The sequence below is a fragment of the Bombus affinis genome, unplaced genomic scaffold (genome assembly GCF_024516045.1).
Source record: "Bombus affinis isolate iyBomAffi1 unplaced genomic scaffold, iyBomAffi1.2 ctg00000202.1, whole genome shotgun sequence".
In the NCBI taxonomy this organism is placed as follows: Eukaryota; Metazoa; Arthropoda; class Insecta; order Hymenoptera; family Apidae; genus Bombus; species Bombus affinis.
In genome coordinates, this window is record NW_026108906.1 from 562 (window position 1) to 23,057 (window position 22,496).

Genomic DNA, 22,496 nt, shown 5'->3' on the forward strand with positions numbered 1-22,496 from the left:
TATGTCAAAAGAATGAAAGGAGATGACGATGAATCGGTGACAGGTAGAAAATTGTAATCTGTTGTATTTCCATGGTACTGTAGTTGATTATATTTTGTTCAATATTATTCATATTCTATCATGTAATTTGGGAATATACATACATATACATATATAAAAATATATTAGATAGTGGTATACTTATCCCTAATCTTTGTGATTTCTATGAAACTTTTATGATTCATTGTCACTTGTATGAAGGATGGAAATATAAAAAATTGATAAAATTATTAATAATATTTATTATTATTAAATTATTATTATTAAATGTCCAAATTGGACAAATTGTGAATTTCAATAAATAAATAAAAAGAAAAAAAAAGTTAAATTAGCATGTTGGTGGCTACCCACAGCGGGGGGTACCTGTTATTTTCTATAGGTTGGGGTTGATAATCAAGCTGATCCACTCGGATTGGTTATCACACCTTTTATTTTCTCTCTTATACAAAACACTTATACAAATCACACAGCAAACGTCTAATCTAACGTAATGTTACGTATAACAATATACGTATGGAATTTTAAATGTCATGAGGTTTGCAGCGGACTCAATTTTAATTACAGTTTTAATTACATTAAACATTTTGCTCATTGATGACCTTACCTTAATTTTTTTTCTCCTTCCTCACTTTCTTCTCCTATGCGAGTGACACAGTAAGATTGATAGTAGCAAGCAATTTCATTAAAACACAATTTCCTTTTCCATTTGATGAACACGATACGAGACGAGGGAATGATTTATGAACATGATACGAGACGAGGGAAGGATTTAGGAACACGACTTTCGAGCGGTTTCAACAACTATTAAGTTTCATTTATAGCAACGAACACTGCCAAAGTTCATCAATTAATGTAATCGATCAATGTTCGTAATCAATAAGATTCGCGTAGGTGCCGTAGATGACGTAGATGAAAAAACGTAGACTAAACGTAAATGACGAAATTATGTATTAATTTATTTTAACGCGTTAAAATTACGCTAATGACAGTTGCGCCGTTCTATTTGTTCATATATTTAAGCCCTATATGCAACAAAGTGAACGTAGCATCTGCAAGCGTGTTAGTTGGACAACCACGAATTTTCGCATATATTGCACGAAAATTCGTATATAACAATAATCACTGCCATAATCATGGTCGAACGTAGATGACGAGCTTATGCATTAATTCACTTTAACACGTTAAAATTACGCTAATGATAGTTGCTCCGTTCTATTTGTTCACATATTTAAGCCCTATATGCAACAAAGTGAACGTAGCATCTGCAAGCGTGTTAGTTGGACAACGACGAATTTCGTTTCGCAAACACGGACACGTGAAACATTTTGAAGTTACGTGGACGCGAGAGTAATTCGTTCCCTTAAATTGCTCAATTTTCATTTCTTTCGCCATGTATATTCGAGTATTGCATTTGAATTGCAGAGCAGTCGGAAGTAACGGCGCACGTCGTTGATATATCGACAGGAACATGAATTCTTTTTTCATAGGATGAATACTTTTTTCATCGAATTATTAAACCGAATCAAGTTTTCAAGTCCAATCATTTAATTTCATCGTTTTACATCGAACGTTTCAATCTTTTTTCTTTTAAATACCTTACTTATATTTCATCTCGTTGAATATTCCATATTTTTAATGCTATTACCACTTATTGGTAATTTCAAATATGTAATTATCGTTCTGAAGTTAGAAATTCGAAATAACATTCGTCAGTATATGATTCTACGTTTTATATAGAGTAATAAAAATGATACAATGAGTTTCGTTAAATAACCAAAAAAAAAAATTCTTGTTCCTTTTTCTTTTTTTTTTTTTTTTTTTTTTTTTTTGGTTTTATGTATCCAAGGTCGAGAATAAACTATGTGCACGTTTCCTCTCGTTTCTTGTATTTTTATGAGGAATTCAGTCTTTTTACGCCACAGGAGTCTCAACGTTTTCGTTTTCACGCCTACGTTACGCTCGTTAAACACGTTCCAACAAGACCATGAATAAGGGTAACAGCTTTAACGTTTTCACATGTGTTAATTTATTATTTTAGACCTTAAATATTTTATTTATAAAATCTTTATTTGAACAAGTTACCATTGTCGCTACAATAAATCAATGAATGAAATCAGTTTAAATTTAAAATATCATTTCATAATTTCTCGTCACTTGTATCTGAAAACAACAAAAAAACGGTGTACCCACATCGTGCGTAGACGGGAAATTAAAACAGTGGAGCTTAATTGAAACACTGATCATATTCCGCGATTGTAAAACAATAATAGAAAATCGTGTTTCTTTTGAAGGGTATGAAATTGTCAGGAGATTATGCCATAAATGAAATTGGAAACTAGCTGGTCAAAGGGATTAAACTCAATTAAACTGAACTGTGTTATATTGTACAAAGGCTAGAGAACTGCTACCAAATATCTGCTAGTTTAAAGGTGTCCCTTATAAATTATAATTATATTTCAAATTCAATCTCCTAGTAATAAGTAAATTAATATTTTACCTAAAATCTGTGATATAGATAACAAAAATAAATTCTTTACATTATTCGTTAGTTTGCAATATAATTAGAATATTCTTTATTTTTATTTTCTGGTGTCTTTGTTATTCTTAAAAGATAAACTGCTTATTTACAAATTTAACACTGCATATGCTATTAATAAATCATTTTATATTTAATTTTGCAACCTTCAGTCATTGTTAAAACTTGTTGACAATACTGTCGGTTAATAGAAATTTCTAAAATCCCCTTGTTTCTACTCGATTAAAGGGTATATTGCAGAAACTATGTTAGCTACAGTGTTAGCTACAAATCACCTGTGTCACTCCATTAAACTTATACACAATAGTATTGATTCTTGTTTTAATTTAAAATAAAATATGTTATTGTAGGAATGAAGCAGAATGTTCAAATAATTGAAACAACTTTTTGTCCTATAATTAGTGCCTTTCATTTTAAAAATTAAAAAATTTTTAATCAACGATATTTGGAAGTTTCGATCTAAAATGACCAGGAATTGAAACAGAAAATATTTTGATGCCAGTAAATACGTATTCTTCACACATAAAACAAATATGAAAACAAACATCGATGTATATGAATGAATTTTGAAATGGGGAGGAATTATATGATTATACCCATTCTCTGTTGCGTTTAATTGTTTCAATTGATGTTTCATGAGAATTTTCATCGAATTTTTTAGAGATCCTGGCTGTAAGGTCTTTTTAAAATTATAAGAACAGATTCAAACTATAACATTTGAAAACTTGTGGTTACAAAACTTACTTGTTTCTCATAATTATTTAAATGAATCTATTCGGCATTTTGAGTGACCGTCCCTTTATGGCTCGGATAACACCTCTCCTTCCTTTGGGAAATTCCGAATTATCTGTCCTCCCCGAGCTGCAAACCTGATGACTTAGACAGTAGGGAAAAAACATCAGGGAAAACCTCTGGCTAGAAAAGTACGATAGACGAACAAAATTTAACGGCTGATGGGGAGTATCAACAACATACAAGGACAATCATCAACAAAGTGTCGTACCGTGCGGGTGAAATACTGGAGTTTCAATAAGATCTTATAACCATCGAGTTCAGAACATCAAACTTTGTTTGCATAAAGCAAGTGTAAACAAAGTGTCAAATTACACTAACACTCGATCTATTAAATCCGTTCCACCTTGAGCGTTAATTCATTCAAGGTTCGTGGTATCGATCGATCGGTCGGACGTGCCCGGTGGCTCTTTAGTTGATGATTTGTAACAGAATCCTTGCATTAACACAGATTCTCAGAACACACAACTTCACCCAGCAGATATCGATTACAGTCAGTTGTCACTAACAATGCTAATATCAACAATTTCTTTACCTGTTGATCCTCTGGAAGTTTTAACTATATATATTCTCTAGGAACAGTAGGATTTTAATGATATAACTTTACTAATGAGATCTTAATGTCATAAACGGTATCGAAACTTCTTAATTAATGTCGTTATCGAAGAAGAGACTCGTAATCTTCTCAAACGAAGAGCACTTGATGTTTACAAGTAGAACTCGATATCTTAGTTTCTTAAAATGTGTTTCTGTGTTTACTTTCTAAATGTAAACTTTATTCAAAACGAGCCGTTCATTCGTTACAGGCCGTTAATAAAATTGCACTTTGCACAAAGGAATTGCCGTTAATAATTTAAGATTCTCTGCTCGTCGTACAGGGTATATATCGTAATTATTCACGACGATCGTAACGTTTAAGTCCAATTCGAGCTTAAAATCCCACGTGAGCTATACTACCACAATGGCCTGAATTTCTATTTGTTCGTTTACTGCCTGTTTGTACTCGGAGCATCCGTTGTAAATTACAGCAAAATCTTCTAATGTGTTCCAGAATATGTCTTCATGGAATTTCAATAATTTATTATATCTATAGATAACAAATGTAAAACTTATTAATTTATAATTAATATAAAATAAGAGAGCACGAAACTTCCTATTTTATGGACATATTAAATATTTGTAAAAAATTCTGTATCATTAGTATCACTTTAATTACTTTAAAGGATATAATCCCATAAAGCCGTGACCCCTGAAAGAATCGATGTTCACGCGTGACAAATTGGCGTCGTATGAAAGTTCCGGTATGAACGTTACTAGAGCTGATACCAGCTAGGGGCACAGGTATATGTTCTGGGTTCATTATATATTTATAAAGGGCTGCCGATTCAACGAGTGGTCCGGGTAAATTTAAATTGTAAATAGACAGAGATTTCAAGTAAAAGCCTGGATAAGAGCGGATATGGTATGAGAGTCTGTGGTGGAAAGAGGAACAGACTGCTTTTATTTGTAAAGTTTGAATTTCCTCGATATCGAAGGTGTTTAAGCCGCAAGTGTGTTTCATGTTAATCGTTCATGTTAATTCATTCGAGACCGAGATTTTATTGTAATACGATTCCTGGGTGTCAGTACGATCTGAATGTTTTGTTAGAATGATACTGTGCTTTTCTCTCTCTCGAATATCCTTTTCATATTTTAATTTTAAATCGATGACAATCTTAAATTTTATGCCTCGTGTTTTTAAAATATAAAATTATATACTATGTTATACTATAATGTATTATGTACAGTTATATATATTATGCCTACTGATTGATATGAATTTCTTTCGGTCTCGAATGCGTTAAAACGGAGCGCAAAGAAGTCGAAATTACTTATTGTAATTGGTAAAACATCGTGAAAGGCAGACAGATACAAGAAAGAAGTTAAACTATAAATTATATTTGCGACATTGTTATGTTTTTGCTTTCTTTAAGACTTTCATCAAGACAGCCGACCTATAAATATTAATCGACCAATTTCTCTAAGCTTGTAACTTCAAATTAATGTTTATATATATAAAGAGTTACGTATTAATGTATCTAAATATTTAAAAAGATGTTTAATGTTATAAATGATGGATATTAAAGATGTTCAAAAGAATGTAGTCTTCGCGTGTTCTTTATCATATCCCTGATCAAAGACACTCCAATATTATTACAATATCCAATTACATATTGATACACAAGATTATCATTTATAACATTTTGGTTTTCTTAATTGAGTTATTCATTTAGTACAAATGATAAGTAATTAGTAATAATTCATAAAAAAAAAAAAAAAAAAAAACGGTATTGTAGTAGAAATATTATAAGAAAACATTTTCTGTTTCAGTGTAGAGTTACTCCTTTTTATAGACAGTGTCGTACAAATCCGTACGTCTTTGAGAAAATGTATCTTTGAGAAAAGGTATCTGAGCCCTTACTTCCTCAACAACTTTCAAATCTGAGAGAAAAGAAAAACATACCAAGTAATAAGTAATGCTTGCTAATAAATTCAGCAAATACAGAGGGAGCCGGCAAAATCGATAAAACAACGAGACTCAAAGTTAATTACATCGTGGATTTCTCGCTTTTAACGTTAAGCTGGAAATTACCGATATCGGTGACCACCATATTTTCCTGAGTTTCCAAATCGTAAAGGATTTTCCCCCAGGGATTTGTCGACTGTGTATGTCCCCATGCGACATAACTTGCTGAAGGAACACGAGCCGGTGATATACAGGCGACGTATAATTGATTGTCATTCGTTCTGGAACGCTGAAGTAATGACCAGTGCAGTGGTCCAGTGGTCATATTGAATGCCGCCGGATATATCAGCATTTGGCAACCTAACACAGAGAAACGGGAAATATGAGACCACTGAATTTTAGTTAACTTTGTAGCTGCACAGTCCACATTCCATAATTTATGAATATGCGAGAACAGTCCTCTTGTCGTGCTTCTAATTCTTTTATTTATTTCATTTTCAGCGAATATACTGGTTTTTTAAATTAAGCTCCTTTTTATACAGAGTTACAGATTATATTGATTATATTTTATATAGAATATATTTAAGAAAGATAGTTACTTTCCTGCTAGTTAAGTATTGTTCGATTAAGCTACTGTACCTTTGTTCCGATAAATGCGTGCCATTTCCTCGAATATGATATCATAGCAAATGCCAATACCTATTTTCCAGCCCTTCACATCAAACATTGTTAGGGAATTACCAGGACTGAGTGAATCACTCTCTCGAAAAGTAATCTTGTTGGGAATGTCGATGTCGAATAGATGTACCTAATAATATAAAAATATAGTTGCTAACTCTATTGCTGTAACTTTTGTAATTTAACATCAATGTTACGAACTTTTAAACTTTAATTGTTTTTTATTTAATAACTGACAGCGTTTTTATCACTTTCTTTTATTAAAAAGTTTTATCATTTAATAATATTTGAGAAGGAATATTTTTTAAGAAAAAATAAGTTTTTTCCTATGTGAAAAATTTATGTTACAAAACAAATATATTGTCCAAATCTTATATATTATATTACGACAAAAATATATGTTTCTCGTATCAAGACGTATTTTATAAACCTATAACATATTTTTTAAATTATAGAATTGGTTATAGTACACGTATGTACATATGTATATTCCTAAATTATTCCTAGATAGAGTCACTTTCTCCACCCCAATATTTTCAATTTCAAAGCCACATGGAGGTATATTATTTACCTTCCGGTGTTTTCCTATCAAAGTTCCATCGGGACCCCAAATAGTACAGGTATTGTACAATTTATCGCCCTCTATTTCAGGTATCGTACCACCAACTACATAAATGCTGTTTTCTCTAGCTGCCATCGATAAAGCAACGCTCGTTTCACCATCAGGAATACTCTCGGCGTATTTTGGAAAGTATTCTGCATTGCAATATTTCAATTAATGAAAAATAACTGTCCTTTGTTCCAACCATAAATTAGGTTGAAATGTTTGTCAATTTTTTATTTTTTAAATTATTAAAATAACTAAATTTTATATTTCGATTTACTTAAATATATAATTACTTAGATAATAGTACATATAATAAATTGTTTCTACAGGTTCAAGATGAAAAATGAATATTTAGAAATGTTTAATTACAATCATGCTATTTGGGTTAGTACCAGTGACTTGTTACGTAACGACTTTGCTAGTACTTTTTGAAGCATAAAGTTAGATTTTAACTAACTTTAATTTTTAACTACTATAGGTGGAATTATAAATACAAAATAATTGATAATACTAGTTTATAAGTACCTAATTATTAGTATCTTAAAAAATATATTTATACAAAAATCACGATAATCATAAAAGTGGGGAAATTCTATATTCTCGAGTCAATTCACAATCTTTATGGAAGTATAAACGATAAGGTAATTTGTCTACTTTTACTTTTTTCTATATAGTTGTTATACATATAATAAATTATTAGAAAAAGAAACAAATTATTACGTATTCCATATGCCGAATTAAAGCATTCAGGAAGAGCGATAATATCAGCATTATGCTCTTTCGCGCTGGAAATGTAGGAAACTGCCCGCTCTACATTTTTGCTTTTACTTCATTTACTTGAAGTTGTACCAACGCCAAGCGAAATGCTAAAATGTTGGAAAATTTAAATACACTCGGTTATATATTTCCCATACTTTTTATCTATAAATACTTTATACATAGTGAATACTTTCTCGACATCGTTCGCACTACTTGTTTAGCGATGTTCGTAAGTATCATAATGTTCTTTGAGGTTATGTATTTTACTACTCGATATCAACATTACGTAAACAATACGCGGGGATTTTTAATAATTATTGATAAAGTTTAGGACATTAAATTTGATGTAATTGTAAACATTATTACATATTATAATTAAATGTAATTTTCAGTTAAGGGTAAGAAAAGAAATATACTTTTGTAAAAATACACTTTATTATAAAATCTGTATAAATAAAATTGTACAATTTATCTTGAAAGTAAAATGACCGAATACGTTACTGGAAAATATTACTGCCTACTAAATGATCGAGATCTTGATCTTTCTCGTCTTTTGTGTTTCTTTCTGTCTGCATAATCTCTGGGTTTCTTATCTCTAACTTTTTCTCTTTCTTTGCCTTTCTTTTTATGTTTCTTACTTGATCTTTCAGACGAGCAATCGTGCTTCTTACGTTTCTTTGACTTCTTCAATCTTTTTAATTTATAAGAATCATTACTATTAGAGTTACTTCTTTCTCTTCGTCTCTTCTTTTCAGAATCACTATCGCTGTCATCATTAGATTCGGAGCGCCTTTTTCGTCTTTCTGATTTTTTATCCCCCACTTTATCATACTTGTTCTTATTCTGCATCGTACTTCCGATTTTCTTTCTTTTATTACTACTTTTGTCACCATCTTCACCGTCTTCGGGGTCAGGGGACATTGATCTTTTTCTATCCATCTTTTGCTTGAGTCCCTTGGATTCCTTGTCCTTATATTCCTCATACTTTTTTGTATCTGAAATTAACCCCATAAAATACTGAAAGCTAAAACCTCTACATTTATCATATTTTATATAAAAATAGAAGGGACCTTTAAAAAATTGCATGCAACAACACACTTACAGGTACTCTTGAATTAGTTTTTCTACATGTCCGATTATGTCTTTATATGTATATGTCAATTCAAATTTGTTTTCTTAAAAGTCCCTTGATGAAAAACTAACACTTCATATTAACTTTGAACTTTTGAGTTCTTAGAACATTCTGATTTAGTCACTGGCCGTACCATAAATTCATTTACAGATATTATATTTCCACCAAGAGCTAGTTTTATTATGAGCCTTCCTGCATCATCATCAAATCCTTCTATATGACCATAATTATTACTTTGTTTTCCAGCTATAATTTTCACAAATGTTCCTTTCTCGATTTTAACTTCTTCCTCTTCTTTTTTGGAATCTGTATTTTTCTTCTGCAATGCTACTTTGTCTGCTCCAAGACCCATACCTTTTGGTCGTAATTCTGGTATGACAGCTGCTACTAATCTGTAATAGTTAGAATAAACGATTGTGAAATAAAAAATGATGTTCTCTGTTTACTTTCCAATAAGTGATGTATTAAATACATATAATTAATTTAATCCAGAGTAAAATTCATACTTTTCATTTCAACCAATTCCCTTTCCTGGTTGCCATCCCATTCCCCTTAACATTGCTACACCAAAAGCATCAATAGGAATTTTTTCATAATCTTCTAACGTAGACTGAAAAATACAAAACGATATTTATAATATGCAAATGTAATACATCTGCGCATTGCACATCAATATGTTGATAACGTACCTGTTCTTTGCCTCCTAATGATTCATCTTTTACTAAAGGTAAAGTTAAATCATTTGTTTTAGTTTCATGTTCATTCTTTGACTTAAGTTCCTCAATGATTTCTTTAGCCGCTTGCTCTTCTAAAGTAACAACTTTATTTTCACTATCTTCAACTGGCTCTTTCTTTCTATATTGATATTATTGGCGATGTTTTTCCATTAGATAGCTTTGATTTTGCCTCGTTAACACTAGCGTCTCCTACCTTTTCCTTATCTGCCTTCGGAAGGTAAATGTCTGCATCTATTTTATTAACAATTCTATCATGCCAGGTTTTTGAACCTAGTAATGGAATAATTAGAGGTTCATCTTTTTTTTCTTCCTCACTGAAATAAAAAAATTGTTTTCAAATATATATATTCCGCTATTGGTGATTTTTATAGGTTAGGTTGAGGTTATATGTTTCTTGATTATAAATTTTACTTTTTGAACTCACCCTATTACTTTAATACCTTTCTCATCGAGGCATTCAATGTAATCAACTTTCTTTTTTTCTTGTGGAATAGCATTTTTTAACACAGGTTTCTTAATAGATTTCTTCTTTCCTTCTTCTGCCATTTATTCGTTATTTTAACACTGACTTATAGATCAATACACATGTATATACTAGACATAAAGATTGATGTCACTTGAAACTATGTACATGAATCTAATATCTTATTATACTTTATTAATCTACTCAAAATTACTTGCACATTACTAAAATTTCATTCCGACAATGTATCAAGCGCCTGAATAAGTGACATTAAAGTAAACATATATGAGAGAGGAAATAAGAAGAACTGACGCCTATGGTTTTCTATGTTACAGAGCTAGTGCTGCACCATACGGCCAAATGCCGAAGGTGGCTTATGCTAGTATATACCTGCCTATACGTTTCAATCAGAAAATCGATATTATGTGGTCGTGTGAAAATTCACATTTCCCTAGGAGCTGTATTTTGATAGATTTAAGCTTCTAATGGAGCATTTTAAACGTATAGAGTATACTATGAAGTAGATAGTAGTGCGGATCATTTTATATTCATAGAAAATTTGAATGTATAGAAATGTACAAAATGCTCATGATATGCAAAGATATGCAAAATATTCAAAGTAAACCAATCATCAAAAAGTTTAGAAGGTGAAACAAATTTCTTTAATAACACCTAGATTAATTTTTATTTGTTAACAATCCCATATATAACCATAGCTTTCGCCCGGCGCATATACGCGCCCATACATGCGTTAATAAGATAAGAGGAAATAAAAGACAGATTATCGATAAAATACACTAACACATATGTAATACGTGGATATATTATCACTCAGATTACACATATTATATATTATAAGGGAATATGTATACCACGTATATATGTAGAACGAACATTTCAAACTTGTTTATAGCCCGTGCGCACACATACATGCACGCATACGAACAATTTTTCGAACTATAATTCTATTAATAATTTATAACCATTTATATTTTTATATTTTTATATTTTTATATGATAACCATTTATATTTTTTAAAATATGTTCTTATGGCATACATATTTATTCCACGCTTCATATCTATCCACATCCGTAACTGTAGGTGACATTGTTTTTAACAATTTTGCTATTATTTCATAATTCTTTAATTCATATTTCAAAGTCGTAACAGATGTTTCTTTTTTTTTTTCAAGTTTTTCCCATATTGGACTTATTTCTAGCAGCCATGCTTGCTTACAAAGCAATTTTATATCCACGCAAGAATATTTTTCAGTAGATTTTATTATGTGGTTTACAATATCCATATTCTCTAATAACTGGTTGCTAAGGTATAATTTGAACATACCAAGTCGAGTAACTTCATTTGGTAATGATAAGTATATTTTCTTTTCAAGAAAAAGTCTGCGTAAAGCTGCATCAATGTCCGTAATAATATATTTACAATAAATATTATTGTTCTGTTATATTAATAATAACAAAGGAATATTCCGCACAACACAATAATTAAGATTAAGATAATGAATAATTATGATATTAAGATATTTTCTACTTAGAAAACATTGAAATAGGGTGATATACATACCACGGGCAATTAGTTGCAGCCAAAAGAACTACATTAGAATTTTCGTTAGATACTAATCCATCCAATCTAGAAAGAAGTTCTGATCTGATTCTCTTTGCAGGTTCAGACAATGTACAGTTTACTCCTTTATTTGTGCCTATCCAGTCAATCTCATCGATAAAAATAATTGTAGGCGAAAAATTATAGGCAAGTTCAAATAAAACCTGTTCAGTTTAACAAATGTATTTATTATTTATTAAATATTATATTCAAAATTCCTTAAATTCATTGTTTCATCACGAACGTAATATCATTTCGTTTTCCAAACAACTATTCTATTTATATATGATTATTATTATATATGATATATTCTAGAATCTCTTCTTCGTAGACAAAGGAAATCAACTTAGACGGATATACTTCTCGGGATCACCTCTCCATTTGCTCACCAATGAGCTGGCCGTTATGTTAAAAAAGGTGCATTGGCATTCTGTTGCGACTGCCTTCGCCAACATCGTCTTCCCTATTTCGTAATTGCTTGTAAACATGTACGGGAATGAAAGAAATACGAGTATCTTACCTGTACCAGGTGGTCCGTATAGCAGAATACCTTTCCAGGGAGAAAATGGGCCTTTGAAAAAGATAAGGTACTTGAGGAGATACACAATGGCCTGCTTAATAGCAGATTTACATTCCTCTAGGCCTACAATGTTGTCCCAATATACATTTAATTTTGTCAGTATGATTTCCTGCGACAATACAAAGATGAAATGGCGCATAATCTCCGTATTAATTTCCGTAAGTGTTATGTAATTCGTTATTTAAAACTTTACTGAAATCAGTATTTACAATACGTATATTAATCGAAAATAACTTACGCATGAAATGTCTTCAATAATCTTTCGTAATTCCAGATTGTCTATATAAAGCTTCTGAGCCTATTTTGATATCTTTGATTGCGTGGATTGTTCCATTAAGATGTTAAATAGCTCCTCTTCTGATGAAGATTCATCGCTTTCATTGGCGAAAATTGATGTCACTGTCATTGCGAGATTAATATCATCCGTAGCATCACCCCTCATCTTCTGTTGTGCATTCCTCCCTTTCACAGACCCAGATACAGACTCACTTCTCGTTTGTTTGCTAACAGATTTGACACGTTTTACTACTTCTTCGAAGATTGAATGATATTGTAATCGATACGTTGAATACGTTGAGAACGTTGAATAGTGTTAAATAATTTAAATTCTTACACTTTGTTCGCATTTGTCATTTCCCTCGTCTTTATTTCCTTTTCAGTTATTTTCTTGCACAATATAGGATATTTTTGGAATTTCATCTTGTAATAATTTTCATATTCTGTAAGAATAATTTCCAAATCGACGTTGTCGCAGACTCGATATTTCCGAGGTAGACGAGCTTCCCGGATTAATACATCGCTAATGTCTACATATCTAAAAAATATAATTTTTAATTCATTGAACAAATTTTATGCTATGAGTACACACTATACGATAATCATCAATTAACTGTTTTATTTCTAGGTAAGACAGACAAAAAGAATGTACTGTTTATTTATTATTATATAAATCCTCGGCGATAATTTTTTGCCTTCTGCTTTTTAATTTCTAATTTTTAAAGTTTGAATTTAAATATATTTTCATTTATAACTAGTTAATCTACGTTATCGATTGAGTTATTCTATAACTACTGAGTTACCGATGTCGATTTTCAAATTTTGGTTCCTTCCCCTCTTTCCGCACTAATTTCTATTTCGATTGGTCACCGATATTATTCGAAAAAATTGCAACTAAGAAGATATCTAAATTGCAATGTACTCACCCATTGCGTTCCAAATAATCACATATAAGGTACAATATGTTCCGATTACGTTCCGAAGTACGACTCTCCTCCTAATGCGACATTTATTTTTTTTATTATTAACAATAATTATTAATAATATAAAGATTTTCATGCAATTTTCTGTTACATTGCGAGTTTAATAAATTTGTTACACATAATTTTGTTATCTACTATCTTGATACGTGCAAAGATAAATCTGAATGATATATAATACAGCGTAAATGGCTATAAATAATTAATTATTGACAATAATTATAAGAATTATCGAAAGAAAAAATCATAGATACTATGTGCGAGTGTAAAATATCACAAAAAATGAACAACAATTGTGAAAAACGCAATATGGCAAATCAATGACAAAACACACTCATGACTGTCATGGAAGTTCCAAAGTCTAAAATCTAGAATATTCCTTACCTCTTTTCGCAAATTATGAGATATCTTATTTGTGGTACCTTGCAGCGATAAATCACCGTTCATTGTGATAGTTTTAAATGTGATAATGATATCCTTGTATTGACTATCGTTTTTCGATAGTTACGAGAATTTTCGTTTATTACTTTGAGACAATCCGTCACTTCCTTTCTCTTATAATGTTTCCCTTCAACTCCGTTGAAAACTGAGCATCAAACAGGAGACGAACGATTTGTTCGCACACATAAGCAGGGTGCGAATATAATGATGGAATAGTCGAATCCCGTCTACTGTATAGTAAGACGGATGCGACATGGAAATAGAAAGAGAAGGCTGTATATAAGCATTTTCTGTCCTTGTTTAATCAGGCATGCACACTAGTGGACACTGACGGCGCTCGTTTACCGTTGTTACACATTTCCGGCACAAGTACGCGGGCATTAGAGAAGAACGGAACGGTCTCTCTCTTTACCCCTATATCGCGTTTTTAGTTCGCTCACGCGCTCTGTACTTATATCTATTACATTTCCACCATAAGCAGCGGCCGTGCAGTGACTTACAAAAGTTTCGAACTCGCGGACGTTTAATCACGTTCCCTACTCCGAAGGGGTAAGTACAAAGTTGCTCGTCTCAGTACTCTTGTTAGAAGTTTTATCATCTCTTTCATTTCGTGGCTACAAGTTTTTCCAGGAAATTCTTATCGTTTTACAAGGGCTGTGGGACACAATGACGTCAGCTATCGATCATATACGCGAATTTGTTGTAAATTAATTAGGAGAATATCTGGAGTTCTTTATCGTTGCCAGCTGTAAAATATTAGAATTTTTCATTTATAATTGTCATATTTTCGACTCTTCCGTTGCCAAGACCATCTTGAAAGATTTTTGGTATGTTCCATCGCCCTTGTTAAAAGTGTGCCCATTGGTTAGCTATATTGATTTTAAAAACCAATACGTATATCAAGTTTATTATCTCACAGAAACAAAGAAATTCGTTTTATTAACGAATTTTCGATGTTTCTTCTCAATTTCCTTTAGCATCGAACGAAGAACATTATTTGATCAAACGTTTCATCGTTCAGATTATATTTCGTTTAAAAAGATTGAAATTGATATTGAGATAAAATCAAAAAGTATCCGTTGTTCTCGAACATTCTAGTATTCCTTCGCCGCTCGGGAGAAAGACAGGTATGAGGAAAGAGGATATTTTTTTTATTAACTTTTTAATATTGATATTTCGACAAATATTGACGTGTGCAGTGAGAAAATCGAGTGAAATTTTGAATAATATCGTTTTAATAATTTGTGAAACGAATTAGTTTGGTTTTTTCCATTTTTATTAGTTTCCGTCAGTGCTGATTGACGCGCCACTCCAGTTTCCATTTCCGTTTCTCGAAATTTCCTACGTCCTTGGTCTTTGGGACTCTTTGCCCAGGTAACTGCATTGTTTCTGGGTACGTCTCACCGTTCGGGTCTCTCGAGCTTTCGGTGTCAGTTGTTACCGTTGAAGGAAGAGAAGCTGGTGACGGATATTATCGAATAAATCGTTTATTCTGGAAAAGTTCGAGTAAGTTCGTTCTGTTTGAATAAATCAAGACATAGATCAATTTTTATCGTATCATCGTGATTCGCCATGTCGTACGTTTGGTTTCGGGATACCATATGTTTTTAATTTGGTACTTTTAATTTGACATTTTACGGCTATAATCGTGACAAGAAGATACTTTCAGTGAATTATAAATATTTTAAATTATAAATTATAAATATTTGTTATAAATTACAATCATACTACGGGGAAAAGTGAAACATATGTTTTCTTGTGGAACGATTCATGTGATAGTAAATTATTCGAAGCATAATAATGCTTAATTAAACATCTATACGGTAACATTTACGGACGAATATTGGGGTAATATTATCGCGTCGCTTTAATCTGCCATTTAATGATTTGATTGCGGTCTTTGAAATGGCATCACAGATGCTGGTATAATATCACACGAAAAAGGAAGGACCACCAAGTGCACCAGTGCGTTGCAGCCATCGGGGGTGGATTTGACGCCGGTGCCGAGGAGAGGCGCAGAACGTGTTCGATCGACCCGCGAACGCAGCCCGTGCTCATACTGTGACAGAGTTCGTTTCAGTTAGTCTCAGTCGCTGTTTGCCCGTCGACAGCGTATAGTCGCGCCGGCCAACGATTATTTTTTCTTTTTTTGTTTCTCGATAATTCTCTCGCAACACTCGTTCTATACGTACACCATCAGTTTATCGCGCGATCATTGTTCCCGCTTCCCCTACCTTGTCACGTCCTTCAAGGAAGATTTCCCTTCAGTTTTTTGTTGTTTGGGGAAAATTCATCGCTCGGACACATGGATTTATCGACACGACGATTTATCGAGGCATCAGCGTGATGTACTTTTCAAGTTTCATATTTTCTCTATGATACTTTCTAAGGAGAATTTAGAACTCGAAAGATATCAATTTCCAGGAAATTTATGAGACCATCGATAGGTTTGAATTTAATTAACTCTCTTATAATTGGTATTTCAATTTTTCAATTCCTTAAATTTAGCTTTCTTTATGCTGTTGGACGATATAACGCGGGCATTTTATGATATATCCAATATATTCGTATATATAGTTTACTTTATACATTCGATAAATTTCCTTGGTTGGCCGGCCTGCAACTCACATACGGCACTTAATAAAAATTTGTTTCGTTAGAGGTCGGTGTTTGTTCATCTTCGTCATAAAAATGTCATGACGTCATATCATATCACAAGGGTTCTTCTGAAAGCTAGATATTCGATAACAAGATTAATGGTTTTCGGTAGCTTGCAATGTCAAGCTTTGAACTGGCGGGATCGCCTTGCTGTCAAATCGCCATTCAGCAGCGACCATATTCTTTAACTACGTTCAAGACGTATATCACGCTACAGAAACCATCAAAGGAGGATAATTGCAAGTTAGTTGCCTCTTAGAAACGAGACAGTTGGTTGTTACTTGTTATCCGTAGTTGGTAGTTGTTCTCCTTAGTCGCCACATATTATAGAGACGACATTCATAGTCACCAGTTGCCTTCGCTAATAGTTTCTTGTTGTCTGTAGTTAGTTCTCGTCATCGCTATGTATTCCATCAACCACGTAAAATTTAACATATAGGATTTTATTCATTTTTATTCTTTCTGTAGGAAGATTCTTTAAGTAATATGAATTTAAGTAACTATTTTATGATACAATAAGGTGGAAAAACGATTATTTTACGTAACGTAATTTTTTAAAGAACTTTGAATTTAAAGGATTCAGATAGATATCTTAAACGTAATTAAACCCTCCATATCGTAACAAATTAAAAGAAATTGCGCAAGAAAGTACAAATACATTTAATGCATAAAACATATATTTAAAATCCAAATGTAGGCGTTGACGCGTGCGTGCTACATGTTCGAAACGTTCGTTACATCCGCGATAAAATTTGTAACGACGAAGAAGCTTAACATATGGTGTGCTTCAAGACGACAGTAAAAAGTGTTGGCGGATTTTTCGAAATTTCTTCCATTCTTAATAAAAATATATTGTATAAATATAGTAGGATTTTTCAAATTTAAATAGTTATAATGATTTGAAACTTTACAATCGTACGGTTCTGTTTTATCCTTTGAATATACCTGTCATTTTCATATCTCCTTTTAACTAAACTAAATATTTGGAAATCCTATAATTTGTACACTTTTATTTGTGAATAAGATCGATGAAATTAAAGCGTAACTATGCTTTCAATAATGGCTTCGATGTATTGCTCACCATTATGGCGGATTAACGTCTCTAAGTGATCGACCTTAATCACTAAATGGCAGCCGCGATTCAGTGGTAGAGCCTTACACATGACGGACATTGCAAGCGCTTCTAAGACGTCTATTGTGAAACGTTTCCAATAGCATCGGTTACGACGACGGTGAAATCCGAATAGAAATATATATCGCGTATCGCTTCAGCCTGACATGTCTTAAAATAACAATTCACAATTTTTCGTTCTTAAAAAAGAAAAAAAAAAGTCTATAAAAATTATATGCAAATAAAATAGATAAATGGATAAATGGTTGTACAAATTTATAAAACAGATATTACAAATATACGTAAATAAATTACATATTTATAAATTGTTTGTTTAAATATCTGTTTGTTTAAATAAATAAAAGGGATATTTACGACTTACAATGAACTTACAATGAGTCCTGTTTTTAGTTTTAAACAAAGCAAAAACGGATAACAACTTTTTAAAATGTAAAACTCAACGCAACAGTGGTTTTTTTAAATTAATCAATAACGTTCAAAGTTAATTAATTTAGAGTGGTTTGTACATTTTGTATGCTCGCCGTATTTTAACGTTTGATGTGTAACGTTTGATGTAGTACTTGATGCCCGAAAAATCGAAAAATAATTAAATTTGATCGTTTCGTCGAATTTACAAGTGTGTATATTCGTGTGAAATCCTATGTGCTTGTGTATGCTGATGTGAAAGGTGGTAATATATTTTTCTTTTTTCGATTATTGTTGTCAACTTTTGTGTGGAATAAATCAATTCCGTGAATAGAAGTGCAATCAATACAGCTTACTATGAAATGATAGCACAACAACAGTACATATCGCCATTGACGTCAGCTTCACAAAATTTCTCGAGTATCGAGGTCGTCCATTTGGGTTAAGAATTTATTTCCAAAATCCCACAAGCACGAATATCTTATGGAAATCCACTGTATTTCCACAGTAATTTTTAATAATCAGATTCCATATTGTATGCTACGATTCGAGGCAAATCTGCAGCTAATTATTATCTTTGCTGCCTTTAAATACCATAAATAGTCGTCCGTAAATTTTAAAAGATTTTCTGTGCCATACTTATATTGTGTATTTTAGTCTTAAGGTGCGGGTCGTGTTCAATTAATTGAAAGTGATGAAACTGTAATGGGTCACGATAGTCAAATATTAAAAATGGTCTCGTTGGCTACATTTAAAATCTTTACGAGATATATATGCATAGTACGTTGCTACTAGCAACGGGTAGCGACGAGCAATAGAGAACAGTACCTTCCTTATCTCGTCGTGATTATGTACATACCAGTAATGCACAGTACTCGTACTGAATATCTTACAACATCTACATAGATTTTCAGATTTGTTTCGAATATTACCAGCATAACCATGATAGTAGAATTCTGTTACAGTATTAATTCTATAGTGCCGTTATGCATAATACAGCCCTAAAATGTTTCTACAAATATACGAATATTTTCGTCAGCTACTATATTCCAACCATGGCTTATTATGAAAGGAAATATATAACGAAATTACTTGTTTTTTTAGACTAAATTAGTTTAATTTGAATAATTTTAGTAATTGTGTAGGATCGAACAACAACTTATCATTAGCTTCACTCGAGACTTGATTGCACGTAGCAACGTAATTGCGTTGGAACTGAGGGTAGAAAACAATGTCAACCGTTAGACGCGTCCGTCTGGCGAATGTGTAACGCGTGAATAATAGATGGCGGCAATCACTTGAACCCTACTTATAGCTGTCTCGGCTTATATCGTAGCATTCAACCTAGGGTATAACGATAGGGATCATTAGAAGTTCAAAGGCCGGCTGATCAGCCTCATTTTGTTCCATTTTTTAATCAAGCGATGAATCGACAAATTGTACAGATTTCGATGGTTATCACAGTTCTCTGGGAATTTTGAAGCGCGGTTCGTCGAATTTAGTCGGATTGGCTACAGACTCTTTTACGAGCAGCTTGAAACTCGATCTAGTTTCGAGAAAATGAAAAATTCGTTTTATCTCTTTGCTTCCCTGTTCCTTCCTTCCTCTTTTTTTCTTTTTTTTTTTTTTTGCTTTTTACATTGCGTTAAGACCGGCTAAATAATATTGATTGCCATGGACGTTGGCTGGTTTAAAATCACTGACATCGACGATAACAAAAGTAAGTTTGATGATCATTTATCTGAGCCGGTGTTATTCGACTTGAGCTCTGCACATTTGTTAATATTATTCTAGTAGGGATGAGATACTACAAATTTTAAATAACTTCGATTAAAATTATATTATAAAAATTATATTACATTAACGTTTAGAAGTCAATAAAGTGGAAAGAATTACGCGAGATAATGTAAATATAAATTATATTACATGGAAACAATACGGCTAGGTAATTTGAAACATTCTGGCTAAAATTGCATTCTTTCAAAGTTAGGACGTACAGTATTTACAAAGTAGATTAAGTATCAAATGGGGTACTTAAGAAAATTCATGTTATCATTCTTTAGTAAACATTTTCAGCAATAGCCTTAATAGCCTTCTGCAAAAGCTGCTTTACGTTACGTTAACGTATTCATTATTAATATTAATCATATTGTTCTTATCTCCTAGGGGCATAACAATCCATTTTTATATTGTGTTAAAGCTAAATTTCTATTAGATTGTCGCAAAATTTTCTTTCGTTTTATAAAGAAATGATAGATACAGAAAAAATATCGTACATCTATCATTTCTTTATAAAACGAAAGAAACTTTTGGAACAACCTAATGTTTCTCTACAACGACACTTCTACGATGTTAAAATATTTGATAAAAATATTTGATAAAAATATTAAGAAATTCTAATATTGATTTAAACGTATCGATTTATTTACTTTTCGCTGCCAGAAATTGTTAATTATGATTTCCACTTGAAAGAGTATTTCATATTATGAGGATAAATGATCAAATTCATCTCTAATATACACGTTAGAGAGTCATTTATAGCTGCAATCCTGTTTACCGTTCATATTCCTGGAACTCGATAATTCACTAGGCGATTGCTTTAACCGTGCAGAATACATCCATAAATAATTAATCGCTATTAATATTCCATCGACTTTTGAAAATCCCTGATGTGATCTATTTCACGTGATGAGAATACGTGTAAAGTGAGGTTATTGCTTGATTATCTTTAGTCGAATAAATCGAGTGATTCAAATTATAATGCGGAAGAAAGTCAAAACTATGTATATTATTTTTTTCAATTTTTATGTATCATTTGACGGAAGGAAATTTGGTAAGTAAGGTTCACCTTCTTTAATGTCAATGATTTTGACATATGTTATTAAGCTCCAAATTCTAAGCAATCTTCTATATATATATGTAGTATCTTAATGGGTCTTAGAGGAAAGGACAAGTAATGATGTTTTGATTTAATAAATAATATTCGAAGCAACGAAATGATTACAATGCTGTCGTACGTCTTATTCTCATAGACGGCTTCCGACTTCCCGATTCACACTCTTCGGCTTCTACACTCGCTCGCTCTCGCTTCTCAAGTCACACTCTGCACACCTTTTGCATCCGTCTTCTCCGGCTGCTCAACTAACACTGCCTTTAGCGTCTCTTTGTCTTTTCCCGTCCTATCGGACACGTGTCCCGAAACGCCCGTGGCCAGAGTCACGCAGGCCCTTTCCACGAAACTATCCACTTAAAAAGAACCGACGACACATTGATGTACCCGACGATGCCGCGGCTCTCGCGGCATTGTTTATGGTTCGGCAGATATCTTAGGCCTTTTGTCCACGATACTACATATATAACATACGTATAATAGTCAAAGTTCAACTACCAAGTATACGCAAAGCTTTTATTTTCAATTTATGCGATACACTATGTTTCATGAATTTATTTGCTAACGGTATTGAAACAAATAACGAGCAGAGGACGAACTATCCGTGAACTGTTTTGCCAACGAGTACGCTTCCAATATTTTCTGTTTGAGAAAACACACTTGTTGCTGTTGCAACTCCAAATATTTTTACAGCCGATGCTTTTGCCAGGAATCATCGGCTAACATGTAAAATAGAGAAAAGCCATAGTTGATTGTAATGGAAATTTAGAAAACCTGAAACTCGATATAGAAGGGAAAAATAAAGGAAAGGAAGGGAGAGATAATTGGAAGCTTGGGGCCAGGATTAATTCACTGAAACCGGGCTGCTTGTGTCATCACGAAACAGAATTGCCAGTACGTCATTTCTGTGCTCCCGTCCTCGTAAAAACGGTTTCACTCGTTAAGAAAAAACGAATAGGCGGTGAAGAGAGAAAAAAGCAGACAGAGAGCGCTTTTAAAAAGCTGACGAAGCGTGCGTTGCCACAACGAGACACACGGTGCTATTTGTCGTTTTAAATTGGGCCGCAACTTGTTTTTGAGATCTTTGCTAGAGACATGTGAAAACACGTTGGAAGTATATTTCTTGTTTTTGTGGAATTTAGCTGGAAAATGAAAAATAACGTAAAACATGTACTTACGACTTACAGGGTAATTGAATGTATACACTATAATAACCAGCGATTTAAGGCTTTAAAAGATCGAAAGAAAAGAAAAGAAAAGAAGA

At 32.5% G+C, this 22,496-nt stretch overlaps 3 protein-coding genes and 3 long non-coding RNA genes across 25 annotated transcripts in view; 3 read left to right on the forward strand and 3 right to left on the reverse strand.

The window, feature by feature from the left end:
- Positions 1-451: 451 nt before the first annotated feature.
- LOC126927704 (omega-amidase NIT2-like) lies at positions 452-7,662 on the reverse strand. 4 transcript variants are annotated; one of them, XM_050743743.1, is made up of 5 exons: positions 7,452-7,579; positions 7,123-7,307; positions 6,513-6,681; positions 6,000-6,233; positions 452-3,490 (listed from the first exon to the last, which is right to left on the reverse strand). In XM_050743743.1, exons 1-5 carry the CDS (start codon positions 7,465-7,467, stop codon positions 3,474-3,476), a joined length of 621 nt encoding a protein of 206 aa, XP_050599700.1. In that variant the 5' UTR covers positions 7,468-7,579; the 3' UTR covers positions 452-3,473. The 4 variants fall into 4 exon arrangements, with proteins under 4 accessions (XP_050599700.1, XP_050599697.1, XP_050599698.1 ...); XM_050743740.1 differs by lacking the exon at positions 452-3,490 and adding an exon at positions 4,421-4,616; XM_050743741.1 differs by lacking the exon at positions 452-3,490 and adding an exon at positions 5,509-5,848 and having other exon boundaries at positions 7,528-7,662.
- On the forward strand, positions 7,636-8,425 carry LOC126927729 (uncharacterized). Its single transcript, XR_007715822.1, has 2 exons — positions 7,636-7,799; positions 7,902-8,425. It is a non-coding gene; the product is annotated as an uncharacterized LOC126927729 (long non-coding RNA).
- The window catches only part of LOC126927713 (G-patch domain and KOW motifs-containing protein-like), a 67,212-nt gene continuing 53,049 nt past the window's right edge, over positions 8,334-22,496 (reverse strand). The window contains exons 3-6 of one of the 3 annotated variants that reach the window (XM_050743770.1): positions 9,739-9,903; positions 9,556-9,659; positions 9,183-9,441; positions 8,334-8,912 (exon numbers count right to left, since the gene is read on the reverse strand). In XM_050743770.1, coding sequence (XP_050599727.1) covers positions 9,564-9,659; positions 9,739-9,903 — 261 coding nt within the window. In that variant the 3' untranslated portion in view covers positions 8,334-8,912; positions 9,183-9,441; positions 9,556-9,563. Of the gene's footprint in view, positions 8,913-9,182; positions 9,442-9,555; positions 9,660-9,738; positions 9,904-22,496 lie in introns of those variants that run through there. The other 2 variants (XM_050743768.1, XM_050743771.1) reach the window with 2 other exon arrangements.
- Positions 9,760-10,587, reverse strand: LOC126927716 (uncharacterized). Its single transcript, XM_050743782.1, has 2 exons — positions 10,211-10,587; positions 9,760-10,100 (listed from the first exon to the last, which is right to left on the reverse strand). The coding sequence occupies exons 1-2, from the start codon at positions 10,330-10,332 to the stop codon at positions 9,905-9,907; spliced, it is 318 nt and encodes a 105-aa protein (XP_050599739.1). The 5' UTR covers positions 10,333-10,587; the 3' UTR covers positions 9,760-9,904.
- Positions 10,915-13,067, forward strand: LOC126927721 (uncharacterized). 2 transcript variants are annotated; one of them, XR_007715813.1, is made up of 3 exons: positions 10,915-11,347; positions 11,443-12,608; positions 12,725-13,067. It is a non-coding gene; the product is annotated as an uncharacterized LOC126927721 (long non-coding RNA). The 2 variants fall into 2 exon arrangements; XR_007715812.1 differs by lacking the exon at positions 10,915-11,347 and having other exon boundaries at positions 11,354-12,608.
- The window catches only part of LOC126927717 (uncharacterized), a 93,918-nt gene continuing 88,006 nt past the window's right edge, over positions 16,585-22,496 (forward strand). For 5 of the 14 annotated variants that reach the window (XR_007715799.1, XR_007715794.1, XR_007715800.1 and 2 more), the window contains exon 1: positions 16,586-20,062. This is a non-coding gene — a long non-coding RNA (uncharacterized LOC126927717). Of the gene's footprint in view, positions 20,063-22,496 lie in introns of all 14 variants that reach the window. The other 9 variants (XR_007715801.1, XR_007715797.1, XR_007715805.1 and 6 more) reach the window with 4 other exon arrangements.